We start from the raw sequence: 27,792 nt of genomic DNA on the forward strand, positions 1-27,792 counted from the left end.
TGCTGCTGGGATGGGGCTGCCCAGCTCCCTGCTGGGTACCACAGCAAGCACCGTGGTTGGTGCACCCCAGTTCCAGGGAGCATCTCTGCTCCTGTCCTGGGGACACCCAATGTGGGAACATCCCAACCCATGTCCTTCCCCAGCCTCAGCAGTGCTGAGTGCCAGCACAGCCAGAGTGTTTGCACGGCTAGGAAATCCAGTCCTTTCCTATTTCCCTCTGCTTCCACCACAGCTCCAGGCTTCCCTCGCCGAGCCATCCCTGCCTCCCAGCCAGGTGTGCAGCCTGAACATCGGGACCACAGGGACCTGCACTCCTCCAGGCACGCTGGGAGAGGGACGCTGCCCAGCCCGGAGCGAGCACTCCTTTCCTGCTCACCTCCTGCGACACCATCAGAGGATATTCCCTGCATTTTTGTCTTTCCCGAGTCTGCTCTTTAAAACTCACCAAAACACAGCAGAAAGGATCGGGCCCCGCTGACCCTTGACCCCCCAGCTCACCCCTGCTCCCCACCTTCCCCACAAGGTACCACAACCCCCCACGTCCTTCGCAGCCACTTAATCCATCACCAACTTCACAAAGCCGGGCTGGGGGAAGCGCTGGGCCAGAGGAGCAAACAAACGAGGCAGGAATAAAGCCCGGCTCTCAATGCCGGACCCCGCGCGTGGCTGGGGGTTTATTTCTTTCCCCACTTCTCCTCCGATGGACAAACCTCTTTTTCCCCCCCCTCTGATTGCATTTCACTTGCAGCCCCGTAACAAAGCCGTCACCTCCGCCGCCACTCTGCTCCAGGGAGACGAGTTACAATTACAAATTGCCACCACAATTAGTGCTACTTCTTAGAGGAATTAGAAAGGGGAGCGGGAGGCTCGCGTGCGATTGATTGCTATTCATCCTGCTTTACGGTGACCTTGCTCTGGAGACGATGATATTCCTTCAGCCTGGAAACCGGGATTTGAAAAAAAAAAAATAATTGTAAATTAACAGTAAGAACACACATTTCCTTTCAATTAATTTAAGCAGAATGAGGGGGCGTGAAGAGCAGGCGTTTGTTAAGGCCTGTACAGTTTAATTATTTTTTTTTCCCCCCCACGAGATAATGTAATTAATCTTAGAGGAGTCGGGGGGGACACGGAGGATCGGGAAGAACAAAGCAGTTAACGGGCAACGGAAAAATTAAGAGCCCATTATGTAAATGCGGCGTGTTTTACAGCCCTGGAGTTGGGAGGGGTCTGAGAAATAAGTAAAATAACGAGGCTGGCTGTGCTGGGGAAGGCTGCAATTAAGCAGGGCTGGTACCGGCAGGGCTGGTGGCACCCCACTGTTCAGGGGGAGCTTGCAAAGGGGGCTTGGTTCACCCCCAGAGCCTGAGTGAGGACAGGGGAGAGCCCCGGGGTGCTGGGGGCTTTTCCCCCCATCGGGGAGGGTCCCACTCCACCCCACAGACCTGAGGGAGTTGATGTTGATGAAGCCGGTGGCGTCGGCGGGCTCGTAGTCCCCTTGCACGTTCATGCTGCGGAGAGAAAGGCACTGTCACTGCCACGGGATTCCCGGGGGAATCGGGGCTGCCCTTTGGGAAGGGAGAAGATGTTGGGGGACCCCAGACCTGGCTGCTCTGCCCTGCTGCTGCCCCCTCATCCACTGGTGGCCGCGGGGGGCTCAGGTCAGGTCCCTGCCAGCCCCTGGGGAAGAGGCACATGGCTCAGCCATGCCCAGGCTCCACAGGCCCAGCCAGAGACACAGCCCCAAAATTCCCTCCTTGGTCCCTCACGTGCATCCTCACCCTTCCTCCTCGTGCTCTGGCACTGCCCAGGGATGCTCACCCTGTCCCAGAGTAATCCTACAGGTATGGCTCTAGAAAAGGGATGGGATCCTGGGCAGGAGACACTGCCCCAGGCACGAACAGGGCTCCAGGCAGGGACAGCCCCACGCTGGGGTGGGGGTTTATGGACCTGGCAGCCGATTCCTCAGTGCAACACTGAGCACATCCCCTTTCCCAAGGCAGCAGCCACCCACTGAATCCCAGCTCCAACAGTTTCCTACATCCCCAAAACACACGGCTCATTTCCCAGAAACCACAAACCGTAAAGGAGGAAGTGGAGGGAAATAAAGAAGAAAAAATAAAAAAGAGTTTACAACGATTTTACCTCCCCTGACGGGCTACAGAAAAACCTCTGTGCTTTTATTTTTGCTCATTCGAGTGGTTCTGACCTGCTCTATAATTACGTTACTTTCTACCTACTGTGCAGAGGCATTTCCACACAGCTCTGCCTCTCACAGCTTTCTCTCGGGTTCCTGTGACGCCGTCACTCAAAGGCTTTCAAACCAGCGATGTAGAAATCAAAAAGAAAAGGAAAATGGTTGGAGACGCAGGGAGAATAAGTGCCCCTGCTTTTCTCTCCCTCTCTCTTTTTCCTCCGTCCCACCCCCCTCCATCCTCCTTTTTTTTCTTCCCTCTATTTTTTTCTTTTTCTTTTTTTTTTTTTTTTAATACTTTATTCATTTAATCTCTCCAAGTGAGAGTGCAAAGCATAATGAAGGGTTGGGACGGATTATTAGGAGCTGTTGATTTTGAGGGGGAGGGAAGGGGGGAAAAAAAGCCAGAGAAGAGAAAGAGAGAAGATAATTTGACTCCGACTGATCTAAACTCATTCGGGTGTATTTATGGCTTATAAAGTGTTTAGAGAGATTGAAAGGAGTTGAGGGAGGGCTGAGGGGGGAAGCGAGCAAGCGAGAAAACAACACGAAGAAAAAGGGAAAAGCCAGAGGGGAAAAAACCAATATTGACTTGAAAACATGGCTCATGCTTCGGCCGGATGCTGGGCTGGGCCTGTGGTGTCACCTGTGCCACTGGGAATGGAACGGGATAGGGATGGGATGGGATGGGATGGGATGGGATGGGATGGGATGGGATGGGATGGGATGGGATGGGATGGGATGGGAGACTCACTGTCACCACTCCTGCCCACCCTGCCCTCCCCAGCCCTGCTCACCTCACCAGCTCCTCGTTGTAGAGGGACCGTGGGGACTCCCTGCCCAGGATGTAGACGTGGCCCTTGAGGACGGACAGGCGCACGGTGCCCACCACGGGCTCCTGCGAGCGCCCGATGCACTCCCGCAGGAACTCACACTCAGGGCTGTGCCAGAAGCCTGAGGACAGGAGATGGGATCAGCAAAGGGCTTGGAGAAGGTCAGTAGGGCCTGGGACCCCAGGTGCTACCCCAGGGCAGCCTAGGGTGGTCCCCAGGCTAAGTCTTACAAGGCAGATCCTGGGTAATTTCCAGGGGAAGGGATGGAATTGCAGGAGTGGGTGGGGAAATGAGATGCTGGCACACACAGGTTGAACCATGAGGGATGGAGACCTCAGGTGTTTCCCTTCTCCCTGGTGGCCTTCAGGATGGGAGAAGAGGATGGAACAAACTAGAACTAGGCCATGAGGCCATCCTTATTCCAGCTCTGCCGGGCAGGGGTGATTATGCAAATGAAAAGATTTGTTAAGTAGGTATGAAATTGCCACTCAAAACTCACCATCTTGGGAAGGCCAGGTGGAGACAGACAGATGGACACAGAAATGGGAGGGGGAATCATCTCCTAGCCCCCCAAGAAAGGGATGAGCCATTCTCCCCTGGGATGGGCAGAGTAGGAGTCTGCCCCAAAGGGCCAACCCCAGCCTGTGAACAGTGCTCAGGGGGATGCAGCCCCACAGGAATACTTCACCCCCCAGCACCCTCAGCAATGGGGGTCCCAGTGGGGCAGTCACCCCAGCAGTTCCCATTCCCCATCCCAGATGCAGAGCAGTGCTCCCCCCGGCTCACACAGCCTGGGCTGGCACTGGGGCTGTGCTTTGGGGCACAGGTGTCTGGGCAGCCCCAGGTGGGCTCTCTACCTTCTCAACCCCCCCCCCCCACCAAGGTCAGGGAGGCTCAGCTTGTCCCTGCTGCCACTCGTGGGGAGGTTTGACTTGTCCCCACTGTGGCCTCAGCACGAGGAGCTGGTGGGACACAGGGAAGCGGTGCTGGCACCCCAGAAAACTCCATCTAACCCCAACCTGGCTCCAGTGGGGACAGCAGCCCCTGGCAACCCAAATGCCCTGAGCTGAAGCCCAGGCTGGGTGTTGGGGTGATGTGCAGTCACACCCCGGCCCCCCAAAACACATCCTGGGGGCACTGCAGGTGCATGGAGGGGCCGTGGCCCTGCCTGCCACCCCCACGCCCCTCCTGTCCCTAAGCGGGGTTATTAGCCAGGGAGTCCTCGGAGACCCGGAATAAAGCCTGGGAGATGTAGAAGGAGATAGAGGTGGAGGAAGAAAGAGCCCATTCACCGCCCTCCAGTCATGCCCCGGTTTTATCTCTCCCATCTCGCACCGGTGCCCTCTCACCTTTCCCTTCCCAGCTGGGCTCTGGGGCCGAAGCCATTAAAGAAACAAATAATTTCTTTTGTTGTTTGGCCTCACCAGCCCCCGAGCAGGGCCGTATCCTGCAGCCTTGTCCTCGGGGTCTGTTCCAAGGCACAGCACCGTGGTCCTGCAGCCCCTCCCCACCAAACCCACCTCCCTGAACTGACCCCCCTCCGCTGCTCCCCCCCGGCATGGCCGGGGGCTTTGGGCACCCCTTCCCTGAAATCAGCACTGCCATGCCAGTAGCAACCCCGGCTCCAGGCAGATACACTCCTTTTTTTGGTACCCACCCTCCAAGTACAACTCTTCAAATAGCAGGATTGATATAAAAATCCCTGTAAAAATAAACCCCAGACACACTAAAATAATAACCAGCTGCTTAAATCCTGACTCTGACAGCTCCAGGTGGGAGGAAGCATCCCCCCCTCCCGACCCCCCACTGCAGACACTGGAAGCGATCCCCCTTAATGACCTTCCCACCATCCTGCCCTAATCAAGGCGCAGGCAGGGGGACAATGGCATTTCCGCACCTGGAAAGGACGGGAACTGGCTTCAAAGCCACCCCTCCACAATGGGATCAATAGGAACAGGGGGAAGATAAACACTAATTCTCCTAAAAACAGGACTAGCTGCAATAATGAGGTGTTAAAGGAAGGTGAGCTTGAAAGCCTGGCCTCCGGCACGGGGACCCACGGGTGCTTATTGCACCCTGCTGGGGCTGTTCCTTGGATTCAGGATTGGCTGGCACGGAAGTCTAGGACCAAGCTGGGAATCCCTGGGGATTCTGCACGTGGAGCCAGGGAAACATCAGCCTCTGCCTGGCAGATGTGGGGAGGGAGAATTTAAACCATGATTCCTCGAGTGGCTTTTTAACCTGGTGGCTGCACAACAAGTGAGTGGTTAGGAATAAACAAACGAATAGGTTTATGCCTGAACTACGAAAAAAAAAAAAAAATATATATATATATATATAGTCAAAAGAAAGGCAGGCCAGGTCAAAGTCTAATAAAAATGGCCAGAGGCAAGAGTGGCACTGGAGAATGAATGAGGGCAGGGGCTGTGATCCAAGAGGAAGGTGACAAAGGCTCCCCCAGCCCCTGTCAGGGCCCTAAAATGTGATTTAAACAGCAAAGGGGCTCAGGCATTAAATGCCAGTTGCTGAGGAAGATGCAAGAGCAAATGTCCTTGGAGGGGAAGGTGACAAGCACTGGCACCAGAGACTGCAGGGGACAAAAGCCTGACCCAGTCCTGATCTGCTGCTGCCCAAAGCCTGAGCTCCCAGGATCAGGCTATTTCCAGGGTGTCTTCCCATGGAAGACCCCACAGGAATCATCCCAGCCCTTGTGGTTAGAGACACCTGAAGTGATGGGAGGAGGAGCTGGGAGGCTGAGAAATCAGGGCCTGTAAATGACAAATGTTTGGCCACGGGGCAGGAATCTCCTGGTGTGGGGCCTCCAGGGGTGACAGCTCTGAGCCGAGCACCCAGGGGTGGGCAGTGGGGTTTTGGGCCTGCTTAGGGCATTTTGGGTTAATCCTTCTTCCTTCAGCTTAGCACCAGAGACTGGGTCGGGGTGGATCCATGGGGCAGCCCCCAGGGCAGGGCTGGTTCTCCTCCCCGGGTGCCAGGCCAGGGGAAACGCTGAGCTGCGACCCCTCAAACTCAACCCACGGTCTGGGGCTGCGGCTGCTCCACAGGAGGAAGGACACAGGGCTTCACTGCTGTCCTTCACTGCCGGGGTGAGCCACTATCCCCTCGTTCCTTATGGCTCCCAGCCCTCTCCAGGCAGTGCTGTCCTGTCCCAGACCGGGAGCCCCAACCCGCAGTGCCCCTGTGTGGGCTGTGCACCACATAGCACAGCCAGGACCCTCCATCCCTCCGGAGTCCCCTGTGCCACACTGCCAGGGCACAGGGACAGCTCTGCAGCTTCAAATGCCGTGGCAGGGATTGAAGTTTGGGTGCCCCATATCCCAGTGTGCATGAGGCAAAGGCAGAGGTGGAAGGGGTTGGAGGTGAGAGCTGGGGAAAGGTGAGAGTGGGCAAAAGGATGGTGCAATACATCCAAATGTGCTGGTTGGGATGAAGTGCTGGCACTGGGCTGGGAGAGATGCCATGAGCAAGCCCTCATGGAATATGGCATTGCCTCCCAAAGGCAGGCACGGAGCTCCCTGGGCAGGAAAGCAGGCACAGTGTGGGGTTTTGCTCAGCCCAAACCCCAGGAGCAGCCTCAAAACCCACACCTCTATTTTACAACCAATGGGACCTGCACCCTCCAGCAGCAAGCAGGGAGGATGAGGAGGAAGGCTGGGAGGATGCTGCTGTGGCAGGACTGGACTGCACCTACCGTTGTACACCAGCTCTGAGAATTTCAAGGAGAGTCCCTGCTTGATTCTCCTCACTTCCCGGTCCATGGTGAAGGCCTCGATATCTAAATGTGCATGGTATAGGATCGTTCCTGCTGGGGTCTCATAGATACCTAGCCATTTTTCCAGGCAGGGGGAAAAGCAGAAAAAGAGAGAGAAACGAATGAGACCAAAACTGTCAGCAAATGACAAAAAATAATGACTTGGCTGACAGAAGGAGCCGTGGTCGAGCGCATTCAGTCTCAGCTCGCTGTAAAATGCATCTGTCATTATATTCATGCTGGGGCCGAGACAGTCCACTCCGCACCTTGCGGAGAAAATTTCTAGATTCCCCTCTTTGAAGAGGCACTCTGACGAGGCTAAATGACAGGGTTTGGGAACCGATCCCCCCACCCATCCGTGCCCAACGGTCTGCAGCTGAAAACCTGTAATTAGCAGAACGAGCGGGGCACAGGCATGGGGAGCGCAGGGCCTGCAGTACCCTCCTCTCCCTGCGCATCCGCTGGGAGGCAATGAGGCTACCCAGGGGCTGCGAGGGCAACCTCCTTTGGGGTTGGCAGGGCCCCCCCAGTCCCTTCTGCCACCCCCCCACCCATCGCACAAGGCCTGGGGATGGAGGATGCTTAATTATTTCGGCAAGCTGCTCCTTTGTTCTAGCTGTTCAAGGCTTGTTTTGTGGTTATTTGGTGTTTAAATACGAGTGTGGCCATGCGGTTCTCCCGTCCGTGGTGGATGCAGGTGGAAATATTGTGGGGAAATGCTGAGCTGGTCTGGCAGTGAATACGTGATGGGAAAGGCTGTGAGCTGTCCACAGCCAGGGCTGCTCCATCAGCGTGTCCCTGTCCCCTGCCTGCCTGCAGGGATGGTCCCTTTCCAATGCTGGGCATCTGCTGTGGTGCAGTCACGGGAATGGCAAAGGGCACAAAGGAACCCTGTAGGAAATTGTCCCCACTGAAGGGCATGTGTCTCCAACCAGCCCAAGAGAGGCTGAGGGGAGCCCACAGGGCTCAGAACTTCCCCGGGCTCTGCTCTCTCAGTGCCCTGGAGAGTGGCACAGGCTCAGCATGTCCTGTGCCAGTGTGGCCACAGTCCCACAGGCACAACAGGAGCCACAAGCGCAGCAGCCCAAGGCTCTTCCATCAGACCTCATCCCAAGCAGTGCCCATGATTTCAGCATCCTACAGGCACAGACCACAGTCTGACTGTCCCAAAGGAGAGCCGGCCCCTCCTCTCCAGCCACCCCAGTGATGGTGCAGCCCAGTCCCTGGGGCAGCTCAGGTGTTCACCAAACATCCATTCCCTCGGGATGGGGGAACAAACAGCCAAGTTAACACCAAACCCCAGTGTCCCATGGGCACAGCAGTGACACAGGGCACAGGGAGCTGCTCTGTGTCCCCTCCAGCCCCTGACTGTGGTGCTGAGCCCACCACTAACACAATTAATATAATTACAATTAATACAATTAATATTCCCTCTCCTTCCCCTTAGGAGATGTCAAAGCCAGTTTGGTCTGAAGATTTGGGTACATGCCTTGACCCCCACCTCCTGCTCATCCGAAGGTGCTGGGAGACAGGACCAGAGCGTGTCAGCTGGGGCAGAGGGGAGGGCAGCTGACATCCATTCTCCAGCCTCACCACTGCCGAGGAGACAAGAGACACCTTCAAAGTGACACTCGCATAATCTCCAAGTGTCTATTTTCCTCTCCCCATGTTTACAGGAAAAAGACAGAGGTGTCAGCACTGCAGCCCAACGATGCTTCAATCACCCCATAATTACTGCTAAGGAAGGGGGGACCGGAGCAGGGGGGATATGGAGGGAGGCAGCGAAGGAGACAGCTGCCGCTACTTAAAATTTTCTAATTTGTAACCTCGGCTGTCACTTCACCTCCATCCGAGCAATTCTGCTGCGCTGAGTGCAGGCTGTCACTCCCGACGTCATCCGCGGGACAGGAAGGGATGTGGTGCCTTCCCGAGGGGAAGGGCAGGGTGATGCTGTGCCCACGGGAAAACGCTGCCCAAATTTCTACCGCTGGTCCGGGGCTGAGGCTGAGCCACGAGGCCGAGTTTGGCCTGGTATGTGTTCGTTGCAGGGAAGGGGTTTTCTGCTTTCCTCCTCCGTCAGCTCAGCGCATCCAGAGGAGGAAAGGGAAAAAGGACGAGAGAGCCAAGGGGAGGAAAAGCCCCAGCCGCCGGCAGCGCTCGGCTTTTGGCAGCGGCCATCCCCCTCCTTCCCTTTTCCTCCCCGCTGATTTCATTTACTTCACTTAATTAGCCCCCCTTCGGAGTTAAAAAGATAATTTGATAATGAGGATGTGAACGGGAGGGAGAGGCAGGGCCGTGCCCCCGCTGCAGCCGCAGCCCCCGGCCGAGCCGTGCCCCCCGAGCGGCTGGAGGGGCGCTCCCCGGCACCCTGTAATTAGCCGCCCTCCTCCCACTAAAACAAATGCGGCAAAACCGAGTTAATAGGGCTTAAAAAACTGGTGCGTTCCATGCGCCCCTCGCCCATTAGGCCTTAACGAAGTCCAATTAGGAGCTTAGTAAAAATCAATGCAAATGAATTTTTCCTCTTCTCTGACTTCCTGGGACTGGGAGATGAGGAAGAGGAGGCACCTTCGCTGCCACCTCCACCGCGGGGAAGGTTCTGGCCATGCTGCTGCCCGTGCCTCAGTTTCCCCTGCAGAACCCCAAATCTGCGGGGCGACCACACACTGCTGGGGTTTAAAGGATTGTCTCCTCCAAGCCCAGCTCCCATCTCCTGCACCATTGATCCTAAATCCGTTTGGGGTCCAAAATGCTCCAGGCAGCGGTGGGGTCACCCTGAGCTCCGAAGCCCTGGGAGAGAGCAGTGCCCACAGCACCCTCCTGCTCTGGCCTGCTCCCATCCCAGCTCTGCCTCTCTCCTGCAGCACGTCCCACAGAGCAGATTTCTGGGGGGTTTCTCTTCATCCCAAAAAGCCAACCAGGGGCAGGATCATGCTCAAAGCAAATGGGGGAGGCTACCCTAAGGTCTCATCCCCACGGGGAGCCACCCCAAGGTCTCATCCCCGCGGTGCTGCCCCAGACCCCCCGGTCCTGCGGCGCAGGAACACGGCAGCGATCGCTCGGCGATGTCACGCGGGAGACAGACATGACAGTTAAATGGGGTTTAGAGAAATTATTAAATGCTGGAAGGGTCACTAGAGCGTGTCAGCGGCTCTTAAAAAAATAAAATAGATTTTGACAAATTACTCAGCATCCTGCATGCAAATGCACAGGCTGGCATGTGCAGGTCGGGGTTGGGTTTTATTTCTTCCTTCTTTTGGTTTTAATATGATTATTCAAACTCAGATCAAGTGATTTGGGGTTTTGTTTCTTGCCCTCTGGTGGGGAGGAACACTGCAGGCTTAGTCTTACCAAAATATTTGCTGTTGTCCTGCACAGAGGGCAACTTTAAAGAAAGGAAGCATCTAATAAAGTATTAACGAGATTCAAAACAAAAGTGTTGGAGGAAGGAGTTGGGAAATGATGCTGAGCCTCCTCCTTACTTAGTTTTGCACAGGGCAGCTTGCTGCATCCAGAGATTTCCAATGAAATTGATCCCAATGGAAGATCAATATTAGGAGACATGGACTCAAAAATGTGTGGATAAATCAAACATTTGCTTTTTTTAAAAAAAAATCAAAACAGTAATTTGCATCAGCTTTCTGTGGTTTGTACAGGTATTGGAGAGTCTGACGCCATCCAGGACTTTCCATGAGCATATCCCCACGCAAGCCCACAGCCTGGTGTGTTTGCTGTGGGGACAGGTCTCACCTGGAGGCACTGGGACCCCCGGGCTGCTGCCAGCAGGAGTCCCTGTCACGGGGAAATCTCTGCCAAAAGCTGATGGGGAGGGAAAGGCTGAGGGCTGCTGGTGTGACCTGAAGCAAAGCACCCCAGGATTACTGAGCACCCACCATGGTTTTCCCATTTTTTTTGTCTTTTCAGGGCAGGGCAGGCTCACCTCTGGACTTCATCCCAACGAAGCGGTTCTCCACGATGTCGATGCGCCCAACCCCATGCTTGCCCCTGTGAGGAGAAGGGAGGTTGCAGCAGTCCCAGCCCCACAGTGGGACACAGGTGGGTCAGAGGGGTGGACAATGGGGAAAAACCCCAAATGACAGCAGGCCAACCTCTGGCCAGAGCTGCTGACCATCAGTAGGGACCCCAGATAAGGCAGGTGACAAGGAAATGGACTTTTCTCCCCACCAGTCCCTCACTGGTCACTGGGGCCACCAGTACTGCAGGCAGCCGTGGCACTTGGGCCACTGGAAAATAAACTGGGCAAGGAGACAGGACATGGCACAACTGTATTCCCAAAGTACTTTTGAAACAGCTTATTAACCATTTAAAAAGCGAACGAAGTGGAAAAGTTCATTCCCATTCAGCACCAGGAGGATAAAGGCACCAAGGAGGAGGGCCAGGGACTGGGTGGCACTTAGGAGGAGTGGGTGCCTTTGTGGGTGCCCTCATGGGTGCTGCTGTATTTTTGGGAAAACTCCTGAGGATGGTTCTGTGCTAGCAGCAGTAGAAATCGGGCATGGGGTGGCAAATGGAAAGAAAACCCCAAAGGAGCTGCTGCTGTGGAGACAGGAATAGAAAAGGGCAATGAGCCTGGCCAGCAGGTCTCCATGCCCCAAAAAAGTCAACTCTCCACACGAAAAGGACACTGAGCCCTCTCAGGGAGACAGGGCAAGGCAAGATGTGGGAGCAGGGGGTCCAGAACTGAGCTGGGACAAGAAGTAAAGGGCAGCTGGGCACAGAGGCAGCCCAGAGAACTTTTGAATCCTCCTGACACCCACTGAGCAAAACCCTGAGGTATTTATACCCTCGTGCTCCTGGCCTCGGTGCCCAGCTCTGCTTGCTGGCATTTGTGGCACAACTGGGACCCAGCTGGGACCATCCCTGGGCTCGTCAGGTCGTGTCTGCTGTGAGCATCCTGCTCCCACCCCACGCTGGGTACCCTGGGGACGCTGCCCTTGTCCCCTCTGCCGGCCGGACAGGGTGGCACTCACGCGATGTCGTTCAGGTACACAAAGAGCTCCAGGGCCGAGGAACGAGTGGCTCCGTCCCCAGTGTTGGTGACCTTCACTGGGACACCTGCAGAGGCGGGGAGAGAGGATGGGCAGGATCAGCCAGTGTCAGGATCCCCCCGGAACATCATCCCGTGGGCGTTAAATAGATGTGACAGATATGAACTCTAAATAACTTCTTAAAAAGGCATATCCAAGCTGGTGCGAGGGGGAGGCGAGGGGAGGGGGACCCACCTCGGGAGAGGAGCGAAATAAATAAATAAAAAAGGCCATAAAAACGTCACCCCCTCCTTTTCCTCTCTCTCCTCCCTCTCTTTTTTTTTTTAGGGCCTGTGAAATTGCAACCAGGCCCTTAACTAATTGAATTTCACGCTCCGCAATTGTCTTACAGCGCAGCACCTTCTGTCCCACCAGCCCTTGCTGGGGAGGGGGGACAGAGTGACAAATGTGTGCCCCCCCCTCCTCCCCTCGCCAGCATGGGGGGTGTCTGGGGGGGACCCCCACACCGGGGCACGGCTGCTCGCACACGCACGCACACGCACCCCGCGGCGGGGTGCTCCCCGCCATGAATTAATTATTGCACCTTTTCTTTTTTTTTTTTTCCCCCCCTTAATTTTTTTTTTTTTTTTTTTTTTTTTTTAAGGCAGCGGGAAGGAGCAAAGCAGAGCGGGGTGGTGGTGGAGGGGGGGGGGATGCTGAATAGAAAGAGGCATTTTTCTTTAGCGGTGTGAAATGAGCAATAAATGTATTAGGAAGCTGACAAGGGGGCTGCGGAGCCCACAAAGAAAAGCGGTGCGGAGTTGGAGGCTAATCCCCCCTCCATCTGCCCTCCTCATTACCATTTAACGCACTATCAGTTGCCAATCAGCCTCAATGCCTCCCTTTCTAGTCTTTATTATATAGGCGCCCGCAAGAGCCCTGTCTAGTGATGGGGGCTGTCAGCTCCCCCCCACTGCCCCCCCCTTAAACCCCCTATTTTCCAGGGGTTTATAAACTCAGTTGTAAATTGCTATTAAATGTAAACTCGCGGCAATAATGAACCTTAAGCTGCTTCTCGGCGTGGGCCCCCCCACCCCGCGCCCTCCCCTCGCCCCGGCTCTTTCTCTCCGCATCCTCCACCGGGATATTGGCCGGGGTCCGCTCGGCGAAGAGCCGACGTTGTCGGGGCTGTTGTTGCTGAAAGCTGCTTAGCCTTTGAAATAGTTAATAATTAGATTAAAACTTCAAATAAATTAACTAGGGGCTGAATGGGCTGCCGGGAGGGGGGCTGCTCCTTGCAGGGGGATCATTATAATGGAGCAGGGAGGCTGGCGGTGGGGAGGGGGTGTCCCCTCCCGGCAGGGTCTCCCCCCAGCCTGTGCTGGGCTCGCCGCTGCTGCCAGGATGGATGGTGGCACGGGGATGGCCGTGGCTGGCAGAGGTGGAGGTGCTGCCCAGTGTCCCCTGGTCAGTGCTGGCCCTGGGGCTGGGCCCTGCCGTGTGTCCCCAGGGATGCCATGGAGCGTCCCCAGGGATGCCATGGAGCGTCCCTGTCTCCTTCGTGAGAGCATCACCAGCCAAATCCTGCTGAGCAGCTCCCCAGCTGTCACCCTGGCCAGCATCACCTGCATGCCCTCAGAGCCACCTGCAGGAGGGGGGGGACCCTGTGCCCACTGCAGGTGAGGGAGCTCAGACCCCTTCCCACTCTCATCCCAGAAAGCCCCTGAGATCTAAGCAGACCCTCTGTACACCACAGAGAGCCCTGGTGTGCTGCAGGCACCATCCTCAGCCCCGATGTCATGAGTCAGGGCCCACCCATCTGCTCCCACCCTGGGGATGCTCCCAGCTGCCAGAGAAGCCCAGTCCTGGCTGGGAAGTGGGGCTTGTCTTGGGGGCCCAGGGCCTGGCAGCAAGGAGGCTCTTACCCCGCTCAAACTGGATCTCCAGCACGTCTGGGGTGTCAGGAGAGTTGGCTGGATCACAGGTCTTGGTGTAGAGCCCAGGAGGAGCCTGATTCTGCAGGGAGAGGGAGAGAAGAGGGGCAGTCAGTGACATTGCCATGGCCAACACTGCTGGCAGCCACAACCCCGGAGTGCAATCCCCATCCCAAAGCACATCCCCTTCCCAGGGGTGCATCCCCTATCCCAAAGCACATCCCCTTCCCAGGGGTGCATCCCCTATCCCAAAGCACATCCCCTTCCCAGGGGTGCATCCCCTATCCCAAAGCACATCCCCTTCCCAGGGGTGCATCCCCTATCCCAAAGCACATCCCCTTCCCAGGGGTGCAATCCCCATCCCAAAGCACATCCCCTTCCCAGGGGTGCATCCCCCAGCCCAAAGCACATCCCCTTCCCAGGGGTGCATCCCCCAGCCCAAAGCACACGACCAGCACGGCACAGCACCGACGCTTACCGGGGGCCCCGGGAACAAAGGGGTTGGCAGAATCAGCCAATTTTTCCCCTCAACTTGATCTCATCTTTTCCTCCAACGCCCCCACAGCTGGAGGCGGGATGGCTGAGGAGAAGCAAGTCAGGCAGGGAAAAGCAGGGCGCTGGCAGCGAGCGGCGGGGCGGGCGGGCGCCCGCACGTCCCCGCACCGCGGCCGGGCTTATTCGGCGCTGACCGAAAAAACTAATGAGGAGGCCTGACCCCAGCAGGTGCTCCCGGCACACCGGCTCTTTCATGGTGTCCCCGGGGTTAATACACACGGGGGAAAATAGAGCAGCAAAGCAAAAACCCATTTCAGAGCACATCAACCTTTATGTATATATATTTTTTTTTCCCTGAGATTTATAGGGAAGAGGCATCTTATCTCCATCAGAGCCAGGCCAGCAGAGGCTCGGGTGCCGATGGTGAATTGCTGCAATTGAAGTGCGTGCCAGAAGAAGCGGGGGTGGGGGGAGGGGGGGCGGGAAATGTAATATAAAAAAGCTTTCCGTCCCGGAGAACAAATGCTTTGCAATTTCACATGGCCCCTCAGCACTCACCCATGATGCGACTGCACAGGCTGACCCCAAAATACTTTCAGATCTGTGTTTGTAAACTCCTGCCTCCAGAGGGACTCCCCACCCAGCCACAGCTCCAGGAGGTGGAGGGGGAATGGAGGCACAGAGCACCCAAGGCTCTGCAGCACCACGGAGAGTCACGCACCCTTTTAAAAGGTGGCAAACCGGTATTTCCCCACTAAACCCAGCTGGACAGAGCTGGAGCTCTGCGTATCTCTGGCTAGGGGGGCCCTGCCTGCACCCAACCTCCCAATGCCTGGCCCATGCTCTCCCTGTTCCTCTTTTCCTTTTAGAAGCACAGTTCTTCCGTTCACTTAATCAAATCATGGAATAGTTTGGGATGACCTTTAAATGTCCCTTTTCCTCCCTTCTCTTGCATTCCAGCAAGGAAAAAAATTATAAGGTATAAAGCAAGTTAGGAAAAAAAGCCCCATAATAATCCAACCAAAAGTGATCGCTGCTTAAAAAAAAATAAGCTTCTTAAATGGAAAAGTAATTTCTCTACAGAAGAAGTTTTCATCTAATTTTTTTCTCCAGACAGGCAACAACAAGAATTTTAGTGAAAACTTCAATTATTTTTTGTCCAAATATATTTATATTTGCTGAACCACTGCCAGCACCTGAGGGAACCCCACACAGCTGCAAGTACCCCATCCCAGCCTCCACACTGGGAGGGGACCCCTGCCTCACCCCAAACCTCGGGGTGCACATCCCAACACCAGCCACAGCCGAATCCTGGGAATACAGACATAGCTACCCAAGCACTCACTGCAGCAAACCCCTCCTCAGTTCCCATTTAATGTCATTTTTGTCCCTTTCCCTCGTTTTAAGGGACAGGCGTTGGCAGGCAGGCGCATCTCCCCCGTGCCCCCACGCACAGATTACACGGGCTGTGGATTTCAATTTTACATCGTCTGGCCTTTCCTAGCCCTGATCACACTTATTAACTAGATGAACCTGTGAGAGATGATGAAAAACTTTGAGTTCAAAAGGAAAAGGTGCAGGGGGGTGAGAGAAAAAATACCGGAAAGTATTAAAAACTCTTTACTAAACATTGGAAGTCAAAGTCAGGTAGTTTCCAATTTTCCGAGCCAACTATGAAAACCCCTATTAAATAAAATAACTAAATAGAAATAAAAAGTGACATTTGGCTTGCATTCCATCATTACGGTGTGAGTCTGTCCTCTTTTTATTCTCTCTCCTAAAAGCACAGTTCAAATGACAAATAGTTTGTTGCAGTGTATCAATGCCTTCTATTTATCCCTCCCCGCAGGGGGGCTAGTCCTGCAATGTCATCTTTAAAGGCAAGAGAGGAAAAAAAAAAGTGGGGGGGGGAAAGGGAAAAAAAAGGGAAGAGTGTGTGGAAAGTGAGAGAGGGAGGGGGGAAGAAAGAAGCAAGAAAAACGGGGCAAGAAGAGAAGAAATTGGAAGCAAATGGTCCATGAAGTAAACCATGATGCAGAGCTATCGATGCCGCAAATGGTTTATTCATCCGGCTGATATTGTTGTGCCCGGGACTGAATGAACTCTTTCAGAGTGCCATATGAAGTTAAAGCAAGTAAATTTCTATCTTTCTCCACATTAGCTGCCTCATTGCCCTTCAATCGGGCCTCACAGAGGCAGAAAATAGCTCAACCATCTGCTTTCAAATCCCTGCGTTTGGCAGGTCCCGGGGGCTTGGGGAGGGGAGCCCGCCGTGCCTGGCACCCCGGATCTTGCCACGGCCACCTTGTGCCCAGCACCGCTTCCCGGGCCGGGAAGGGGACAGCAGTGACAGTGACAGCAGTGACACCGCGCTCCAGGAAGCCACCTCCCAGCGCTGTCACGGGGTGAGGTGCCCGAGCAGAGGATGCTCGGGGATGGGGTCAGGGCACTGCTCAGCCCCGATTTCCAAGCGGGGTTTGGGAAGGGAGCGGGCTTGGCAGAGCCTGGGGAGTGCGGGAGGAGAGGAGAGGCGCTGGGTGCGGCGGGCTGGGTCAGGATGGGCGCGGGTCAGTCCCGTGCCACCTTCAGCTAAAGCCGTGAACAGCCATCCCGGTGCCGACCACGCTCCGTGAGGAGAACACCCCACGGGAACCCGGTTCTGCGAAGCCTGACCCACAGACACCCCTCTGGAGGGCACCAGAGGAGGAGCGGGACCCCCTCTCCACCTTCCTGTTCCTCCCTCCCCGCCGCAGGCACGCGTCAGCCCCGCTGCGGGAGCCGGCTGCGGGCACGGAGCTCCAGCGGCTCCGCTCGCTCTGCGCCTGCCTTCCCCTCCTCTCCCCGGGCTGTCTAATTAGGGCTGATGGATAGTTTAAATAGATAGTTTAAATAGCGGCCGGGCGCCGTGACCCGCTGGAGCGTGAACGGCGCAGGCAGGGCCAGCAGGACCGCGGGCACGGCTCGGAGTGGCCGGAGATGTGGCGCTGTCACCGGCAGCGCCCTGCCCCAAGTCCCTCTTGGTAGCCAGAGCTGGTGGCCCCGTGGGTGTCTCCAACACCACCCATCCAACGGGAGGTTTTACCCCACAGCCCCATGGAGAGCGGGCTGGCAAAGCAAGGAGGGCTGGGCGAGCTGCAGGGGACACGCCGAACCTCTGCCACCCGCCACCAGCTCTGACTCTCAGCAGCACCTTTAATGCTGCCCCGCGACACTGTCCCTTCCCCTGTTCAGGCTGGCGGCGATTAACGTGCCGGGGGAGGCGGAGGGGCCGGGGCGGCGGCGGAGCCTCCCCGCACACACGGACGGCCCCGCCGTGAAATTTCCAATTAGGCTGCAAATACACGAGACGCCCCCGGCCCCGTGGCTGCCGTGCTGGCAGGGCGGCTGTGATCGATTACCTTGGGGTTCTCCAGGATCCCGGCTTCGTAGCTGCAGCAGGCAGGAGAGGAGAGAGAAGTCACTGCAGCACCTGCAACTTGCAACCCCAAAACCCACCCTATGGGATGAGACCCCCCGCTCCCACCCACCCCATGAGGATGGACATTATGAACACTTCAGGGATTTCCAGAGCATTTGAGCAGCAACCCTGAGAGGAGAGCCAGGCTTAGGAGAGTCCAGGAGATGAATGCTGCCACTTGGAATGTGGACAACCAGACAGAAAGGGAGAGTGGAGGATTTGGTGTCACCCGTGGTCAGCATGTGGTGGGGCAGCCTGGGATGTGCAAAGGGCCGTTCTGGACATGTAGGCTGGACGGGATTGGGGCTCCGGATCCCAGGTCTTCACCTCATAGGAGCTCCCCACCTGCCCAGCTCCTCACCTGATGTGCATTAGGTTCTCATCCATGCTCCACGGCGTCTGAGGTGTCACGGGCACTGGGATCCCATGTTTCTGCCAATTGAAAGGGAGAGTGAGGATAAGACAGCCTGTAGGGAAAGCCAACCCTCATCCATGCTGGTTCCCAGCAGGATCAGCCCCAAAAGCACAAAGGCACAACCCATGGCCACCAGCAGGGCAGCACAGAGTGAGGTGGACTCCCATGTCCCTGAGACCCTGAGCAACGTCAGCTCCCACCACAAAGGGCACCTCAACAGGGACATCAGGGACACAGTGTGGCTGGCCTGGGGGAGAATGGCCATCCCAGCCTTGCCACAGGCTGAGAAAGGGTCCCAGAGCACCCTGTGAACCCCAGACATGGGGACACCAGCACAGATGTTGTCTGCTTTTCCTAGCTCCAGGGCCAGGACAGTGCAATGCTCTCAGGTATGTGGTGGGATTGTTGGGATGTTCTTTGCAGGGCCAGGAACTGAACTCGTTGACCCTGTGGGTCCCTTCCAACTCAAAATATTCCATGATTCTACGATTCCCCCAGCCAGGCTTCTCAGCAAGGGGAGGTGACACAGGGATCTGAGTCCCCAAACCCACAGGATGCTCTAGACCCTAAAGAGGACAAATGCTCTGTCATGAGGGGACAGCAGCACATCCTCACAGCCTCGTGCAAACACATGGTGAAGCAGATACACCCCAAGCAGGCTCAGTGTCCCTCTGAGCCCAGGCACCTCGAGCATGCCATGCCCAGGGACGTGTGGCCCCACAGCAGCTGCCAGCCCAGCACGATGTGCAGCGCTGAGCCTGGTCCCTAACAAGGTCACCAGTGTGCCATTTATCCCCTGACATTTCAATGGGGGAAATTGCCTGTGAAAACAAGGTGAATACGTGGGGGAATTAGCAGGAGAGGCGACGGCAGCAGGCTGACAACTGGAGCAGAGGGGACGTCACCCACCCTGCTGGGACACCGAGCCACAGTGTGCTGGCTGTGGGATGGCCATGGCACGACAGGGATGGGGACAGCGGCTCCCACTGAGCCTTGATGTGTCTGTACAGCCTGTGCACTGCTGGGCAGCTCTGGCATTTCAGTGTCACCACAGCAGGGACAGCAGTCAGGGCTCAGCTGGGGACAGAGGACCAAGGGCTGAGTGGACATTTCTTGTTTGCCAGGAACAGGGGAAGGAAATGCTCGTGGTTGTTGCACCACAGCTGTCAAGCCATCACCTGAGGTGGGAACAGGGTTCTGAGATCTCCTAATGATGCAGAGGGACTGACTCACAGCCCTGCTCCTGGGGGGACATGGCCTCAGACTCATGGGTTCTGATTTGCTGGTTCCCTACCATAATTCTAGCATAGGGCCTGCTGAGACCCCCCATTATCCAACCTAAGCCTCCTCTGGCACAACTTAAGGCCATTTCCTCTTGCCCTATCTTGTATTTGTGAGAAGAGACCCACCACTGGCACACCCATCTCACCTGGGGTGTACAGATCCATCTTTCAGATGACCAGTGACCTTGAGCTGGCTTGTGCCCTCAGCCAGCCCTCTCCTGGCAGATGGGGAAGCCAGTGCTGCCCAGCCCATCCTCACCCCATTTCAAAGAGGATCCTCCAAGGCCAGACCAAATACCTACAGAGCCTAGGCAGCCTTTGCTGGAGCCAAAGGTGCCAGCACCAGAGAGGGATTTTGTTCTCAGCTTCACCTGGCTCTGCCTGTGGCAGCAGGAGGGTTTGGCCATTCTCATTAAGGTGTGTGAGAATGAAGCAGCCACTGGCACAGATGTGCTGCCAGAGCAAGGCTGGCTTCAGCCCCTGGGCAGCAAATCCATGGAAAGAGCTGTGCCACAGTGAAACAGAGCCTCACTTTCCCTGGCACCAATGGAGCCCCAAACATCATCATTTTCTAATTCCCCCAGCACCAAGGTGAGCACATGCATGTGCTCAAAGGACCTGGCCATGCATCTCCCTCTCCTCAGGGTGAAAAAGAAGGGAAACCACCTTTTTTTTTTTTTTTTTTTTTTTTTTTGTAACAGATAACCAAAGACTGAAAAGTACTTAAACCCTCACCCCACAACCTTTTGCTCTTGGAATGGGGCCCCAATCCATTTCATTTCCCTTTCCCCCCCCCACTTCCAAACAAACAAAACAATCCCCACAACCAAACAAAACCCCCAAACCCAAAACACATGTTCCATTTTCCATATAATAAAACCGTGGCGCTCTTAATAACTCCCCTATTTGACAATTTGTTTGGCAACATATGGAAAGCTCTCGTAAACTCTCCCCCTCATAATACAACGGCAGATGGCAAACACAATCCTCAACACACCACTCTCTCCCGGCAGCCCTAATGGGCTCGGAGGGCTCCTCACCCCACGCCACATCCCTCCAGCTCCACACCTCGCCTTCCCAGAGATTACCCAGGCAGCTTCGGTGGCAGCTATTTAAAAACTGAAGCAATTTTCTGGTTTATGCACAGAGCTGACTTTTCCCTTTTGATTGATTGAGCCGAGTTGTCAAGCATTTCCATGAAGTCGCTAAAAAAGAAAGGTACCCTGGTGGGCACATAAAAACCTGATGCAAAACTTCTAATATGTTTTATTGTAACTTGTACTTCAAAAAGGAAGGGACAACAAAGGTGAATGTATTTGCTTTGTCTGTTACACAAGTCAGAGAGCTGGGACCCGTTTCCTTGGAAAGCGGGTTACAACTAATTGCCAGGTAATTATGGGGCCTTCAGAAAGGAAGGAGGAAAAAAAAAAAAATAGAGGAAAGGGGGATGGGGGCAACTCTGACCAGGAAGCTTCTAAGTGGTGCTGCAGGGATGTTGTGCAGGGTGTGCTGCTGGCACCTGCCAAGTCACGGCAAGCATCCTGTGATCCATGGTCACTCCAAGAATCCCAGGGCTACCCTGAGCTTTCATAGCCACTCTGAGCACATCTGCTGCCCTGGGCATCTTGTGGCCACCCCACAGCAGCTCCTACCTTGGCATAATCCATCAGCTCACGGCGTCCAGGGAAGCGTTGGTAAAACTCGGGCAGCCTCCACGGCGCAACAACCTGGCAGGAGAGCAGGAGCATGAGATGAGAAGCCCCCTGCCCTCTTGTAGCCCCTGGGAGCCAAGACCCACAGGATGTTGGTCCCCCAGCTGAAATTTAATCTCTCAGCACAAGGTGGGAGTAAACCAAACCCCGACCCTAACCAGGCACTGCATGCAAAGGGAAACAGGCAGCATCGATTATCCAGCAGCTGCCTTGGTACTGTTTCCTCTGTGGCCTCGTGGTGTTTGGGGTAAAAATAGGTCAATTAAGGATCATTACAGTCCCCTGAAATGCCAAAACGTCGCTGCGTGCAGCTGGTGGCTTGTTAAAGTGAGGCAGGGCCGTTTGCATCGGTGTTAAAACAGAATTCCCACCAGCTGCAGAGGGGCCAGGAGCCCGGCAGTGGGGAGGCAGGGCATTTGGGTTTTGGGTGCCTTACCTTGATCTTGGGACACAGGGCATAGCAGCTGAGCTCAAACCGAACCTGGTCATTGCCCTGAAACAGGAAAGGGAGGTGCTGAGGGGTCACCCCAGCCCAGGGTGTGACAACACACACACTCAGCCTCTGAGGAGCTGCTTGGCTCCAGTCGCAGCTCCCCTGGTGGTGTTGGAAACCTTGGGCACAGAGGGCAAGGACCCTCTGCCCCATGGGATCACTCCTGGTCCATCTCTACGGCTGGTTGGAACCCCAAGCCACCTTTCCTGTAGCTCCTGATAGCTGTGTGTTCAAACCAGATTTGGGGATTTTTCCCCCCAAAGACATCAAAGGACGAAGAGGGAAGAGGGCAAGGTGGGGGTAAGACCACAGTGAGCAGAGGGATGCAGCAGCTCATAATTAAATAGCTCAAAACCTCCCTTTACCTTAATTGGCCCTTGCTGATTAGATCCCACTAATGAGTCCAGGTAGCTGGGAAGGGGCAAGGAGCAGTAGGAAGGCTGGGAATTAGGAGCACTTCCAAGGGAATAGCACTCACTGAAACCTATTTTCCACCCTCACCAAGGGGTGCAAGGACCCCCACTTCCCTGCCATGGGCCTGGAGGATACATTTACACCGGGCTGGGCATTCCCAGAGGACTATTACACACAGGCAAGTACATCCAGCCGAGCTCTCATTTCCCTCACGGGCTCAGAACTCGTCCATCTGCTCGGCAGCGGGGACACCCCAGATGGTCCCATTTAAGGCTCTGCAGCCGGGTCGAGTTACCGGCAGTCAGTCCCTGCCTGTGCCCGCGGCTTAATGGCTTGGGGAGTGCAGCCACCGAGGGTGCTCCTGCCAGCAGGGATGGCTGGCGGCACCTGGGAGCAGAGGGGACACCATGGAGTTGGGGGTGTGTTACTCCAGGGCATCTCTGAGCGGGAGCTTTGAAGAAAAGCTTGCTGGGGATGGATAAGATGGACAGAAAGGGGTGCAGGGACCCGGTTGCAGCAGGGGAGAGAGTAATTCTGGTCATTTAGCCCCCCAGCTGCCCCTCTGCCCCATCTCCTGGGTGCTGGGGTCTCCTGGCTGCATTTAACATCCCCTTTCTAGCAGAGTCCCCACCGTGGGGACCCCCAAACCCATTGCGATCCCCCCAGGGAGTCACCTCGCCTTAGCCCAAGGCACGGGCTGTGGGGAGAGGAGGAGGCACCCGGCAGGTCCTGGGTTCACCCACTGAGCCCTCACCTGCCCCAGGTGTCCCCGCCCCGGGCGGGGCAGCGGCTGGAGGTGCCGGGGGTGACCCACGGTCACGTCTCACAGGTCCCACGCCCCCACCACGCTCCTCGAGGGGGATTCCCCCTCTCCAGGAAGGGGCTGGCACCGAGCATCCCTTTTCCACGGTCTCTGGCTGCCTCTAGCGGCAAAGTGTCCTCCCTGCGGCCAGCGGCGACAGGGACCAGAACAACCGGGACAGGGACAGGAATGGGGACAGCGACCGGGAGAGCCAGGAATGGGGACAGGAATAGGGACAGAATCTGCGACAGTCGCAGCTATTCCAGGACGCCCCTAACCATGCCAGGTTGTGCTGGCTCAGTCTCAGCCGGCTCCTAGCCCGGGAAGCCTCAGGATTTTGAAATTGCTGCCAGACACAGAGTGTTCAGCTGTGACTCCTGCCTTCCCAACAGCGAGACGGAACCGAAATTGGGCACCGAAATCCCAGAAGAGAGGAGGAAGTGTCGAAACACGGCTGAGTTTTGCACAGTCCCCACAAAACACCCTGTGCGCCCCTCCTGGCACCCACAGCTTGGCCTGCAGACCGAGCAGCTCCCCCATCCAAGCACCTCGAGCCGTCCCTGCCCGGTGCCCGTGTCTCCCCTCACCTTGCCCGTGGCCCCGTGGGCGACATACTGGGCTCCCTCCTGCTGGGCGATGCCCACGAGCCCGCGGGCGATGCAGGGCCGTGCCAGGGCTGTGCCCAGCAGGTACCGATCCTCGTAGAGCGCGTTGGCCTGGACTGCCGGCCAGATGAACTTCTCCACGAACTCCCTGCTGACGTCCTCGATGTAAACCTGCCGGCAGAGGGACCCTCTGCAAGGGTTGCTACAGGGGAAACCCACTCCTCTGGAGCTTTAGGAGCAGCGCGGCAAAAAAGTCTCTTTGCCTCTCTTTTCCTAAACGTCGCTAAAAGGCTTTGGGGCAAAACCTCTGGAGAAGGGATTTCTCATTGGCACGATCCCCTCTCCGGGGTGTGTGACACCCCAGGGTTCACCCCCATGGTGGGGAACAAGGGGAGGGACACTGTTACCTTCTTGGCCCCCAGTGCCAGCGCTTTCTTTCGTGCTGCCTCAAAATCTTCCTTCTGCCCAATGTTGGCCTGGAAAGCAGTAAAAAAAAAAAAAAAAAAGACTCACTGTGAAACAAGACCAAAAAACCCAGAACAAGCCCAGTTTGGCACAGAGCATCGTGCATGGCATGACAGAGTCTGTGGTGGCTGGGCTTGAGGACACCCAGGACGGGCAGGAGGAGAGTTCCACCCCTTGAGGTGGATATCTCAGGGCCATACCCCGCTCTGCCAAGCCCCCTTGGCTCTGCCCTGATTCCCTGCCTTCATTAGCAGAGGGTCATTAGCTGGCAGGGACAAGCTGTGCCACACAGGGCTGGCACTCATCAGAGCAGCAGTGAGCTGGGCCATGGTTAACCAGTGCGAGCAGGGTCACCACCACAGGGTGCACACACACACACAGAGACACACACACACAGAAGGACCCCCATTGCTCACCCAAGCCCCCCCAGACCAATGGCCCAGCACCCCCTGCACCCCCAGTCCCCAGGGACAGGGTTCCTGTGACAGGGCTCAGCGCAGAGCTCACCAGGTAGGCGACAACGTCGTAGCCCTGCTCCTTCAGCCACACCAGGATGCAGGAGGTGTCGAGCCCCCCGCTGTAGGCCAGGACCACTGTGCCCTTGGACTGAGCCATGGTGCTGCCAGAGCAAAGGAAAAGGGGGTCATGAAGCTCCTGCCCTTACTGCAGCCATCAGCCATGGCACCAGGAAGGATCAGCTTCTCCCGGGCTGCAGGGAGCCAGGGCAGGGCTGGGGGTGAGCGGAAAAGCCACAGCACTGTGACCATGGCCAGGTTGTGGCTCTCAGCCAGGGAGGACACCCTGCCCGTGCACCAACCTGCGCACCCTAAGGTGGCTGGACAACGGAGGAGCCCAGGGCAGCCAGGAGGGTGGTTTTACTCTTACCTTTTCTCCATGCTGGCAGCCCCAGCACAGCCTGCCCCACGCTCTGCACGTGCCCTGCAATGCTGGGGGGCCAGGGCTCAGGCGCAGGCGCCCGGCCCTGGCAGAGGTACAGCTCAATGCCTTGCTCTGGCACAACCCAGCACGTCCCAGCCCTCTGCAGAGCTGCCACGGGCTCAGCTCCCAGTGCCCATCAGGACCAGCAATGGCTGGGGGCCTTGGCAGCATCCCCTAGAGCCCAGCCCAGCCCCAGGTCTAATTAATGCTTACAGGGCATTTGTTCTTATTGTGCTGCACAGTTGTGTTTTCTGCCAGCACCAAACACCTGAGTGGGGATTCTGCACCCCTCATCCTCCAGCCAAGGATATCCAGGACTTCAGCCAACAACAGGAGGATGCAGCAGCTCGATCTCAGGGGGAGGTTGGGGGTCCCGGGCAGGAAGGGGCTCCAGACTGTCCCTGCAGTCCCCGGGCCAGGCTGTGAATCCCAGGGCCCCAAGAAGAGGCGATGCCAGCTGACCCTTGGCCGGGGGAGGCAGACGTGGAGCCGGCCAAGCCCTGTCCTGAGCAACTTTCACAGTGCTGCTGCCAAGTCAGCACAATCCTGCTCCTGCAGGCCGGGAGGGCGCCGTGCCTGCCGCTCGGGGCTGGCCCACCCAGCGCCTCTCCCAGCGGGATGCGGTTATCCCGGGGCGTGCCCCAGCCCCACGGTGCTGCCAGCGCGGTGCAGAGCCAGCATCCCACGGGCTAAAGCTCGGAGCAAGCCAGAGGCAGCTCTGCCCTGCTTCTGCCGGCTTCTTGCTGAGGAACAAAGGGGTCTGGCAGCCCCGTACCCTTCCCTCCGGCTCCCCGAGCCTGCCCGTGCCCGTCGGGTTGCCGCGCAGGCAGCGCCCGGTGCCCAGGCTTGTGCAAGCAGCATTTCCCTGCTCGTTCCCCGTGGCTGTGCCGAGCTGGGTCCCTGCCCAGCGAGCTCCAGCCGTCCCTTCCTCACCGGGGCATTTACAGGAAGGCGCTGGCAGTTCCCAAAACGGCCCAGCCCAACCCTGACGCTGCGCCTGCGGCTCCTTTTGAGACAACTTCCCTCCTTTAGTCCCAAACCCATCCTCGCCGTGGCCACCAGCATTGCTGTTGTGGATGCCAGCCTGAGTAAGCACCTCCGGGACCAGGCACACTCGCTCTACAAGTGGCCCAGCAGGGCGATAGGGAAATGTCTCCAACTTTTGCCTGCTCAGACGCGTCCCAGTGTCGCAATGCCCGAAGGGCCTGGGGCACTTTGTCCTGGAGACGCATCCTGCATCCCAGAAAGGGGGTGGGACCAGCAGTGTTCCCAGCTCTGGAAGCAAGGCTCGTGCCAAACCCGCCTGCCAAGGAAGGGAGAGCCCCGAAGTTTCAATGCTCGGTGGCAATAAATCAGAGCAAACAAAGCTCGCTGAAGGGAAACGCGTCGGGACTTTCTCAGCCCTTATTATTATTCTGTAGCAATTTCCGTGTGAGTTGGGGCAGGGATTTTACTGGAGAGACTGGGGCTGCCCTACACCAAAGGAGCACCATGCTTTCGGTTCTAAAACCAAGCAATAAATAGAAAGAGGGAGGAGAATAAAAAGCCTGAAACTTTGGTGAAGAGAAGAACTGTCTTTGCCAGCCGGGCTGCTGCCTGTGGGCTGGGATGGAGCAGGCAGGAGAGGCAGGGACAGGCAGGAGGGGCAAGGACAGGGGCAAAGGCAGGCAGGAGGGACAGGAACAGCCTTTCCAGCAGCAGAGGCATGTGCTCAGTGCTGCTGGGGTTTTCTTCAGCATCACTCCTCCACCTCGTGGAGGTCCCATCCTGCCCCCCAAAATCCCCAGAGGGGAGAGGGCACGAGGTGGTACCGGCTGAGGTCTCAGTTCCCCTCCCTGAGGGTGGCCAAGGGGACCCTCAAGGAAATGGGACTCACTTGGAAACTCCCCACCCATCCCAAACTGAGCTAGGAAGGCTTTACTGCAGTCTGCACTGCGCTGGGAAGGGGCTGGCACCCCACTGCCCTGCTCCCAGGGCTGGGGGACACCCGTGGGTGGATGGAAATGGGACAGACAGGTTGAGGGGACATCCCCCAAGGCAAAGGTCCTCCTTTCCCCTCTCCCCCCGTGCCGTGCCCACACTCACGCACTCCTGGTGTCCGGCTGCCCTCGGTGCTCTGGCCCGGTGCCTGGAGCATCCTCCCCCTCCTCCTGCTCCTTTATACCGGGCGCAGGCGGGCGGAGCCGCCGCAGGACAGTCCCCCCTCGGGCACCGAACCCGCAAGAGGCCCTGCGCTCCTCCTGCCCCGCAGAACAGGGGGAGAAGCTGTCCCCGGGCCGGGATGGCACCAGTGCCCAGCCCCAACCCCTGCCTGGCTGCTCTGGGTGCTGCCACAGCTCTCCCCCCGCTCCTGACCTCCTCAGCGACCTCCACAGAGCACCCACGGGTGTCATCGCCCCTGGGGGACTCCACGGAGTCACCTGCCCCCGAGGAGTGGGAAAATGGGGGCAGAGGAGAGATGGTGCTCTGCAGCACCTGACTTTCCCCCCCAGGCCAGCAAGGAGGGGGAAGGTTGGATTTATTTGAACCTCCATCAGGAGGCAATGCAGGAGCCAGGGTGGACAGGAGGGGATGGGGCAGAGGGCTGTCCATGGGGCCAAACTCACCTTTCCCCCCTCACACATCCTCAGAGCACCCCAGACCCACAGCAGACCTGGCTTTGGAGGACAGGAAAGCTCCATCCCAAAGGACAGAGATGTTTAGGGGAATCTCAGACAGGTGCAGCAAGAGCCAGCTCCAGTGACGGGATCTGACCACGGGAGGTGCACGGCCACCATCAGCCTCTATGGCCCAGCCCTGGTGGCTGTGGGCTCGTGTCTCCTGGGGCCAGCAGCCCACATCCCACAGCATCAGCTAGGACTGAAACAGTGTTTAGGGAGCAGCCTCCATCTTCACCATGGGCAGAGAGGCCACATCCTGCTCTTGCTGCTTGAGGGGCTTGACACTAGGGCAGGATTGGACCTTCAGGGCTGGACATTGGCCTTCTGGCATTGC

General features: G+C 56.9%; 1 protein-coding gene across 2 annotated transcripts; it reads right to left on the reverse strand.

Moving 5' to 3' along the window:
* Positions 1 to 713: 713 nt before the first annotated feature.
* ASS1 (argininosuccinate synthase 1) lies at positions 714 to 26,917 on the reverse strand. 2 transcript variants are annotated; one of them, XM_053996713.1, is made up of 15 exons: positions 26,884 to 26,917; positions 24,367 to 24,478; positions 23,802 to 23,870; positions 23,377 to 23,565; positions 21,517 to 21,573; positions 21,021 to 21,095; positions 18,032 to 18,102; positions 17,612 to 17,642; positions 13,710 to 13,800; positions 11,788 to 11,872; positions 10,737 to 10,801; positions 6,737 to 6,868; positions 2,992 to 3,148; positions 1,446 to 1,511; positions 714 to 939 (listed from the first exon to the last, which is right to left on the reverse strand). In XM_053996713.1, the coding sequence occupies exons 2-15, from the start codon at positions 24,472 to 24,474 to the stop codon at positions 885 to 887; spliced, it is 1,251 nt and encodes a 416-aa protein (XP_053852688.1). In that variant the 5' UTR covers positions 24,475 to 24,478; positions 26,884 to 26,917; the 3' UTR covers positions 714 to 884. The 2 variants fall into 2 exon arrangements, with proteins under 2 accessions (XP_053852688.1, XP_053852690.1); XM_053996715.1 differs by having other exon boundaries at positions 26,888 to 26,905.
* Between the last annotated feature and the right edge of the window lie 875 nt (positions 26,918 to 27,792).

The sequence above is a fragment of the Vidua macroura genome, chromosome 21 (genome assembly GCF_024509145.1).
Source record: "Vidua macroura isolate BioBank_ID:100142 chromosome 21, ASM2450914v1, whole genome shotgun sequence".
Lineage (NCBI taxonomy): Eukaryota > Metazoa > Chordata > Aves > Passeriformes > Viduidae > Vidua > Vidua macroura.

Bases quoted from the DNA above. Each gene is read 5' to 3' on its own strand.
- ASS1 (XM_053996713.1), bottom strand. From the start codon at position 24,474: ATGGCTCAGTCCAAGGGCACAGTGGTCCTGGCCTACAGCGGGGGGCTC. The intron at 21,096-21,516 runs GTAAGGCACCCA...CTCTCCTGCCAG, and splicing joins CCCTGTGTCCCAAGATCAAG to GTTGTTGCGCCGTGGAGGCT. The intron at 6,869-10,736 runs GTGAGCCTGCCC...AAAAATGGCTAG, and splicing joins CGTTGGGATGAAGTCCAGAG to GTATCTATGAGACCCCAGCA.